General features: G+C 46.0%; 1 protein-coding gene across 3 annotated transcripts; it reads left to right on the top strand.

The window, feature by feature from the left end:
* The first annotated feature begins 319 nt into the window (after nucleotides 1-319).
* On the top strand, nucleotides 320-7,072 carry LOC122430223 (low affinity immunoglobulin gamma Fc region receptor II-like). Of its 3 annotated transcripts, none has more exons than XM_043451002.1 (5): nucleotides 320-459; nucleotides 2,314-2,334; nucleotides 3,544-3,798; nucleotides 5,280-5,546; nucleotides 6,613-7,072. In XM_043451002.1, the coding sequence occupies exons 1-5, from the start codon at nucleotides 357-359 to the stop codon at nucleotides 6,753-6,755; spliced, it is 789 nt and encodes a 262-aa protein (XP_043306937.1). In that variant the 5' UTR covers nucleotides 320-356; the 3' UTR covers nucleotides 6,756-7,072. The 3 variants fall into 3 exon arrangements, with proteins under 3 accessions (XP_043306937.1, XP_043306938.1, XP_043306936.1); XM_043451003.1 differs by having other exon boundaries at nucleotides 3,541-3,798; nucleotides 5,280-5,462; XM_043451001.1 differs by having other exon boundaries at nucleotides 3,541-3,798.
* Nucleotides 7,073-9,112: the final 2,040 nt, after the last annotated feature.

The following is a 9,112-nucleotide window of genomic DNA, read 5'->3' as shown; positions in this document are numbered from 1 at the left end:
CAGAGACAGACAGGGAGTTCTGAGCTGAGTAGGGGTGATCATTCCCCTGTTCCTTCCTGGGGCTGAGCCCAGCTGTGGCCCCAGAGGACGAGAATTTGTTTCCTAATTTCTACATTTTCTGTGAATTTGGAGTGGGACTAAGCCAGATTCATTCTGGGAAGCCCTGAATCTTCTGGGAGGGAACTCTCTAGATGAAAGAGGGTGGAAGGGGAGGAGCCAATGATAAAACAACACTTCTTTTCACTTCCTCTTTTGGACTCCAGAATTTGCCCTCTGGGTGGAATCTATCAAGCCTCGAGAGAAGCCAGTGCCTGCCATGCTGGGCTGTCAGAGCAACCTGCTCGCTCTAGGAGGTGATGGGATTCCTAGCCTTCCCTGCTGCCAGGAGGAACCGAGCTCACTGCACGCCCTGGCATCCTTGGGACCATATGCTACTGTGGACAGCTCTGCTCTTCCTGGGTGAGTCGGGGTCCCAGCAGGGACAGCAGAGCAGGACCATGGGCAGGTGTGCTTTTCTAAGTCAGCTGCTGCCACCTGGGTTGTTGCAGAAATAGGCGGTATCACTGGTTGCAGCTAGGTGGGGTGAACACTGCTGGGCACTGCTTTCTCTGCACCACTAACCTCTCTACCGCCAGAGGTGAGGATGAGGGCTGCAGTGAGAAGTACATCAGGAAAGTCAGGAGGGTGAAGGCAGGCTGATGAAAATCACATTCTGACAACCTTGCTGGCTTTGGGAAATTATGAAATTGACAGAAGTAGGGTTTTTTAAAACATTTTGCCCAATAACACTGGGCACCAAGGTCCCTGGTAATCTGCCACCTCCCACAGCTAAGCCAGCTCTGAGGAATGTCCAGCGACCTAGACTTGAAGGACTAATAATGGCCAAGGTGTTTACCTTCCTTAGAAATGTGTGTTTCACTGGGACCAAATCTTAGGCAAGAGGGTTGATGCTGTCTTAAGCAATAAAAGGTGTGAGGAAGCAATAAAAATTGCATTGGGGAGCAGAGGCCATTCTCTGTGCCTACCACTTTAGGCAGCAGGACCTATTCTCTTTATGTGAAAGGAGAGTCCCCCGGGGAAAAGCGCCTGAGGGTCTGGGTTATTCAGGGATGGAGACCAGAGAATATGTTAGCCAGGCAACTCTAGCATCATCAGTTGTGGGACCAGAGACATCATGAATGCCTCCTTGCACTGCAAGCGTGAAGAGAGGAAAAGATCAGTATCACTACCTAGAGAATCAGAGCAAATTTACTCAAGTGTCAGAATTGCAGTTTAGTGTCTTTCTGAATATGGTGACAGTAAATTTATGAAGATATCAGTCTGGCCCCTTTGTGGTAATTTTGTTAATGCAGCTGAACAAGTTAAGGCATGAACAACACAGGTGACCGAAATGCAGACATTATGTTAAAGGACCACAAGAGACTCACAAGAGAGTTAAGGGGCTTTGCAAGTGAGAGGGTAACAGGCAGGAAGGCTGGGGCCCCAAATGGAGGAAATAGGCTGTAAGGGTTAGACATTTTTTTCTCTCTCTCTTAAACAGCAGGAGGAAACTACAAGTGTCAGATTTTATTCCCCTTCTCTACACAAAATTAAAAGGTTTCCCTTAAAATTCTGTGTTGCCATGACAACACCTGGTTCCACCTAAACTTAACTTTTCTCAAACCTTGAGCTAACCAATGCTATGGAAATGTTTATCTTAAGCTATGTTAATGAACTATGTATTTACCTTAGACTCTTTCTTCAGGTCGGTTTTACCTAACACGCAGAACCCACAGGAGCTCAACAGACCAGTATGTTTTACCAATGGAAATGTTCTCTTAAGCTATGTTAATGAGACTATGTATTTGTTTGGAAATCTGTCTTTCTTCAAGATTCATGTCAATCGTTTTATGGCCTGGGACGACTCACCTTGTGCCAATGTTACCTCAAAATGTATGTTGTGGATAAGGGGCCTGGTACCACTCTCTGAGTTTTGAGACATTCCCTTCCTCTAATTAGCAACCTGCTGATAGGAATATAACTTCTTGCTCAAAACTAGCAAGGTGGCACTTTTTCTGCCCCCTTCTGATGTCTATATCCAAAGACCAGTCTGAGTGGCCTTCTCTATCTCTTTTATACTTTAATAAAACTTTATTACACAAAAGCTCTGAGCAATCATGCCTTGTCACTGACCTGGATTGAATTCCTCTCCTCCAGAGGCCAAGAGTCCTGGCATCTTTCATGGCTCAGCAACAACCTTTCACAATGTGATTATTTGTAATGATGAATCATCATATGCAAACACCAGGCTGATCTTTGCTTTCTCTCTCACAGCTCCTGTTGCTGGGAAACCTGGTAAGTGCTCCCCCACATCCCCTCTGTCCCCCAGCTACCCTCTCTCTCTGCTGCCTGCACCCTGTCTGGAGGAACTCTGGATGCACCAGCAACCCAGGACCGAGGTAGATCCAGGAAAGAGGAATTGCACCCACAAGGAGCCCTGCACCCTTCTCCTTCCTGCTTCCCACCCTCCAACTGAAGCCACCAGCGGTGGGCAGCCAAGGGACACAGATGCCTCGGCCCTCCTGCTTCTGTTATGATGAGACCCCACAGATTCTGTCACAGAAAATAACTGTCCTCTGTCTCAATTGCTTCCTCTTTCCAAACTAAACCACGAGCCCAGGCCATGCAGAATCACATGATCTGCTTGGGTTATCCCCATGGGTTGATAAATTGTCCATTTTTCATGTATCTGAAGGCTTCAGGGCCTCTTCCCTTGGACAGAAAGAGGAGGCGGTATTACTGGCTGCAGCTGGGTGGGGTGAACACTGCTGGGCACTGCTTTCTCAGCACCACTAGCCTCTCCACCACCCAGGACTGGTAGGGGGTGGGGCTCTCCCTGGTCACTGAATCCAGGGCTCCCCAGACTGGTCTTCCAGTCTGTCTCACTCTTTCTTATTCTTCTGAGGCCATAGAGACTCCTCTGTTCTTGGGTGTCAGGACAGGTCTGTTCTAAAGGACAAAGAATGAAACAGGTCAGACGAGAAATGTGACCTCTGACTCTCAGCCTGGCACCTCCACCAGATGGCCCCCTTGTCTTCATCCAGCTGGGAAGACAGTTTATCCACTAGTGTCCAAATGCCTCAGTTTATGAGGGTGGGGGAGTGATTCCCCAAAGGATGTATGCGTAGTGTGTGTGTGTGCATGTCTGTGAGTGTGAGTTTGAGAGAGAAAGAGAAATAGAGACAAAGAAACTGGGTAGAGCTCCTTGGGTGAGGTGTGTTTGTGTTTCTAGACTGTTTACTTGCCCCCTCTCCCATTTCCCTACCCCACACCTTCTCCTCTGAGGAGGAGCCAAGCTCCCTGAGAGAATCTGGGTTCCTGGGGGCCCCTGTGTGGCCACATGAGTTGGAGGAATTGCCTTCAGTTGCAGAACTGTTCTGGGTTGAGTTCTTCTCTTGATCTCCCCAGCATGGCCTCAGTTTTCCATCATCTGAGATCTGGGGTCTGCTTAGGCCCTTGGGGTCCCTTTTCCTCACGCTGCCTCCTCTCTCTGCCCCTCAGCAGATCTCCCAAAAGCTGTGGTGAGCATCCAGCCTGCGTGGATCAATGTGCTCAGGGAGGATCGTGTGACGCTGATGTGCCAGGGGACCAGCTTCTATGACGGCAACCTCACCATGTGGTTCCATAACGGGAGCTCCATCCACACCCAGAACCAGCCCAGCTACAGCTTTCAGGCCGGCAGCAATGACAGTGGATCCTACAGGTGCCAGAGGGAGCAGACCAGCCTCAGCGACCCTGTGCATCTGGATGTGATTTCCGGTCAGTGGAGGAAGGCCCTGGAGAATCTGGGAGAACAAGGGGAGATGGAATCTGCTTACATGGCAGAGGTTTTTAGGAAAGGGCAGTTGCCTACTTACTGGAAAGCATGGCTGTGAGTTGTTTGAAGTGGTTTTGGCCCACCCATTTCCCTTTTCAACCCACCTCCTTGGCTTAGTGTGAGTGGTGAGGTGGAAGTTCCTAAGAGATTTCTCAGAATATGCTGGGCTCCTTTATCTTGGTGCTGATTGAGCAAGAAGGTGACAAGGCCACCAACAGGCATCTGGGTGTGAGAGAAGCAGAAGAAAATCTCTAATTCATAGAAATCTTTCCATTTTTATGGCAGAGTCAAATGCACAGGGAATTACTAGCCATCTAAACATGATGATTTCATTTACCTTTGAGCCTCAGTTTCCTCACCTGCTAGTGGAGATACCACTGCCTCCCACACGAGGTTCTGGTGAGAACCAGCATTTCTCTAATCCCTGCCCTCTCTCTGTGCAACTGAGGTGAGACTCGTGTCTTTTAAATTTTTATTTATTTATTTATCTATGGTTGCTGTGTGTCTTTGCTGCTGCTTGTGGGCTGCTCTCTACTTGAGGTGCATGGGCTTCTTATTAAGGTGGCTTCCATAAATACAGCTTGGTTGGCATCATGATTTGCTGAAGGGTCTAAGTGTGGTTGACTGGCACATGTGTGACTGTTGTCATTTTTTCTTATCTCCCTTCTCCCTTCCAATGTATCTGTTGTTTCCTACCCTTTCTTTCCAATTTCAACTCTGCTCTGTCCTACAGCTTCAGGAAAAAGCTTGGTGTGGGCTGAGATCAGGATTAGAAGTAGCTACCTAAGCCTCTATTCCCTACACAACAAGGAAATGAAATATTTTTCCTCAGTAAAAGAATGAAAATTGGGGGGAAAGATACACAGCCGGCTAATGGCCCACCCATGTCACTGCTGGCTTGAGATGAAGTCCCCGCTTAAGTGAAATTCCACGTTTACTAACAAGCACTAAGTAAGCTAATATTTGTTGGATGCCCATGGCTTTCCCCAAAGACACAGGTCTCTTCTGTGTCCCCCTCACATGCTGTGTCCTCTCTCAGACTGGCTTCTCCCTTTCCTCCCGGGTCCCCTGTATCCTCCTGCAGAGGACTCTTGGGGCCAGATAGGGCTGCAGCTGGCATCTCCCAGGACAGGAACGAGAAGACAAGCCTATCTGAACACCTACTGTGTGCCAGCAACTACTGTAGACAGTACAGCTAATGGTATTATTGTGACTAGTTCCGCATACGAGGAAACTAAGGCTCAGAAGAATTCATTATTTACCCAGGATCACAGGGTGCATACATGAAGGAGCCAGAATTAGAGACCAGGGGTGTGCGATTCCACATTTAAACTTCCCTCCACACATACTGGCCCCTGGATGGTCTGGGTCTCAGATCTGAATCAAGACCTTCTGGGTCCTGCGGTCCCTTTGTGTCTTTCAGACTGGCTGCTGCTCCAGACCCCCAGCCTCGTGTTCCAGGAAGGGGAGCCCATCGTGCTGAGGTGCCACAGCTGGAGAAACCACCCTCTGAATAAGATCACGTTCTACCAGGATGGGAAATCCAAGATATTTTCCTATCAGCGTTCCAACTTCTCTATCCCACGTGCCAACTTCAGTCACAGTGGCAAGTACCACTGTACAGCGTTTATCGGGAAGACGCCACACTCGTCACAGCCAGTGAACATCACTGTCCAAGATGGGAATGAAGGTTGTTCAAGGAGATGTACACCTTGGAAAGATGGGTAGTGAGGGGATAACTAATCTTTTCTGGACTCCAGAATGTTTGTTTTCCTGGGAGCGCCTGTTTGACATAAACAGGAACCCTGAAAGTCCTAGTTTGACCTGATGGTTATGTGAATGTGAAGCTCTGTTCCAGGTCATTTCTCAGAGATTATAGAAATGGGTGTCATTCATTTGGTGTTTTAACTCTCAGGGGACAAAGTCCACCTTTTCATCCTCCATATCCAACTACCAGACATTGCCACTCTCCCTCTTTTGCATCTCATTCAAACTAGTTTATCATATGTCTCTCTTGGAGTCTAATGCTTGCTGTGTTTTCCTACTGAACCTCTCAGCCTAGGATCAAATCTTAGCTTGCTGCAGCCATGTTGGCATGAGAATCTCTCTCTACACAGAGAGAACTAGACTTCTGCCTGTTCTTGAGAAATTGTACATTGTGGAATTCATATTATGTCCTTTCAGATGGTATCACAAATTTATGCCAGCCTAATGTTCATTAGTGAGTACCCAGTCCTGGGTTCAGAGGAGGTAGTGAGTGAAGATGTGTTGATGTCATCTGTGTATCCCCGAGTTCAGTGTTCCCCAAAGGATGTTCCCCAATCACATAACTCTTTGAGAACCCTTTCAGAATGAAGGGTTCTGTGGTCACATTAATGCAGAACACACTATGTATTCTTTTCCTCTCCTTTTATATTCATAATGCACACCAAAGGCTTCAAGAAGCCCTGTCTCAAAGAAAACTTTTAAATTAAGTCTAGTAAGGCATTTGCTAAACTCAGGTAGCCACATAACCCTTCTTCCTCTATAATTTCTCTTAATGTCCTGCAGAACAGATGTGTTGGAGGTCATCCTTTGGGAAATGCCGATGGGAAGGCAGAGATGAAGTGACCCACTGCAGACTTCCTGGGGTAGCTGTCTGCTCCTGGCCTTGGCTTGGGTTGCCTTGCAGACTCCTCACTAGGGACATGAGTGTTTATTCCAAATTTCTGTCTTAACAACTGTCATTTTTCCCATTCCTCTGCCTCTCCGATTAGGTCCAGCAATTCCACTCATCTCTTCACCTTGGCATCAAATCACTTTCTGCCTGGTGATGGGGCTCCTTTTTGCAGTGGATACAGGCCTGTATTTTTCAGTGCAGAGAGACCTTCAAAGCTCCATGGGAGACCGGAGGAATTAAAAAGTCCGATGGAGCCAAGACCCTCAGCACAAATGACCCCTCATTCCATGGTGTAACAGCAGTGGTGGCAGCGCTCTTCAGTCCAGAACTTTCCTCTTCCCTGGCCTCTCCTTGGCAACAACCTAGGCTAAGGAGCCTCCAGGGAAAGAAAAGACCTGTTATCTCCAGATCAAGTAGAAGGTAACAGGCCCTGCCTTCACTGATTTCCCAAAGGCTAAGGCACAGTCCCAACTCACCCAGCTCTACATGGACTCACAGCAAATGTGTTCTCCCAGCTCCTCGCCAGAGGCTCCTCAAATAAATGAAACCTCAGTAAATCCTGGTGCTTCTTTCAAAGCAAATCCAACAATCTTCCCACTTCTCACAGCCTGCAGATGGGCTCATCATGGGGGCCGGGGCTGCCTGGAGGGATGGTGCAGCCCCAGGAGGAGGGGTGGATGTGGCAGCATCTTGATCCAAGCCACTATCCTCTCTTACTTGGATTACTGCAACAGCCTCCTGCGTGGTCTTCCTGCACTCAACCATGTCACCCAACAGTCTATTCTCACAACAGCCAATGTGTGTTATATCTGTCACTTCTTTTCTGGAAGCCATGTAATAGCTTCCCCCTTGCATTTAGAGTAATAGCTAAAGCCTTTGCAATGTTCTACAAGGTACTACATGATCTTGCTCCTCAATGCCTCTCTGACCTCATTTACTGCTCTGTTTTGCTTCCTTGGACACCTCAGTTTTACTTCTGCTACAGGTTTATGTTATTTACTGTTTCTGAAATGTTCTTACAGATATCAACATCAGGCTTCTTCATGGTGTTTACTCAAATATCACCTCATCAGTGAAGTCTCCTTGGTCATTCAACCTAACTTCACTCCTCTACTGTCTCCTAATCCTGCTCTCCTGCTTTATTTTCCCCATTGTTCTCATGTCCAACTGAATATGTTCATTTATTCAGTTGTTTATTGCTGTATTTTTTCCCCATGTATGTATCACCAACTGACTACTCCCTCTCTCATTAAAACATGCTCCAGAAAACAAAAAACAAAAAACAAAAAAAACATGCTCCAGGAGATCTGGGCCTTTGTCTGTTTTGTTCACTACTATATACTTAAGAGTCAAGGTCGGTGTCTGGCACATGATAAGGCCCTCAATACATATTTATGGAATGAGTCAATCCTTCAGCATTCAAAATCAGAGACTTTTTAAAAAAAGCACATCTACTCCATCTTACCAGAAGCAGAAGACCAATTCAGTATTACTGAACACCCTATTAGATACTACCCAAAATATCCCACTAGTACATGCATTTCAGCTTTGAATGTTATCCATCTAAACTCATTTTTTACTTCCACCCATCACATCTTGTAAAGGAGTGTATCAGTTGGACCTGCTTCCCTCTAATTGAATCGACTCTCTAAGCCTGTACAGCAGCCGTGGAAAGCATACTAAAAAGAGGCGAACAACTTGGATTTGGGTTTCATTTCTACCATTTGCTAGGTGCTTTGTCTTGAAGAATTCATTTAACTACTCTATGAATTAGATTCTTCTTCTGTGAAGAAGTAAGATCTGTCTCCCTCCCCAGGGATATCATGTGAGGTTGAAGTGTAACAACATCCATGGAAGCATAATGTCTTTGGAACATAGTAGATGTTTGATAAATGCTTATGGAATCTGATGTCTTCAGAGCACACAATTTGGCTGGCACTTTCCCTTTAAATAGATAAGACTGCTTTTACTATAGTAACTGAAAAAAAAAAAAAATAAGAAGGTCTAAGTTGGAGTAGGGACGAAATCAAAGGTAGAACTGTGGGTGAGTTACATTTCTGTGGCTAGTCACATTGGGAAAAAAATGGGGATAACCCCATTTGACTAGCTCTAGCCAGCATATTAAGCTCATATGCTGTAAAAATACAATCTTAGTGGCATAAATCATCCAAGATCTATTCCTCACTCATTTTCTGCTTTAAATGTGGAAGACTTCCTAAGGAAGCTATCTCTCATGGGACAGTTCGGGTTTATAGTATACTTTCATTTTAACACCAACTACCACACATTGCCAAGGAAGGCAAAGAGAACAGTAGCAATTAGGATAGTAATTAAACGTCCTCTGTCCAAAAGTAACATATCATACATACTTAAATTTCATTAATTGAAACAAGTCGTATGACCTGACCTCAAGAGGCATGAAATTGCAATCCTTTTTTGAGGCTGGAAAGAGGAGATTCAAACATATTTTTAAGCATCATCAATATCTAGCACACTAAGGTTCCTTACTGTACTGTTTTTAAGGGTTAAAATGAATAAAGTATATATGGCACCATATGATAGACATAGCAGATCACTCCTCTTTTTATCAACAGAAG

The sequence above is a fragment of the Cervus canadensis genome, chromosome 2 (assembly GCF_019320065.1).
Source record: "Cervus canadensis isolate Bull #8, Minnesota chromosome 2, ASM1932006v1, whole genome shotgun sequence".
Taxonomy (NCBI): domain Eukaryota; kingdom Metazoa; phylum Chordata; class Mammalia; order Artiodactyla; family Cervidae; genus Cervus; species Cervus canadensis.
The sequence above is the reverse complement of the archived record's forward strand: the minus strand, read 5'-3'. Positions and strand labels throughout refer to the sequence as shown.

What these genes read in the sequence shown, in the direction of transcription:
- LOC122430223 (XM_043451001.1), top strand. Translation starts at nt 357, where the DNA reads ATGGGATTCCTAGCCTTCCCTGCTGCCAGGAGGAACCGAGCTCACTGC. An exon ending in TCCTGTTGCTGGGAAACCTG is followed by an intron (nt 2,335 to 3,540) that starts GTAAGTGCTCCC and finishes TCTGCCCCTCAG; the next exon opens with CAGATCTCCCAAAAGCTGTG. An exon ending in TGTCCAAGATGGGAATGAAG is followed by an intron (nt 5,547 to 6,612) that starts GTTGTTCAAGGA and finishes CTCTCCGATTAG; the next exon opens with GTCCAGCAATTCCACTCATC.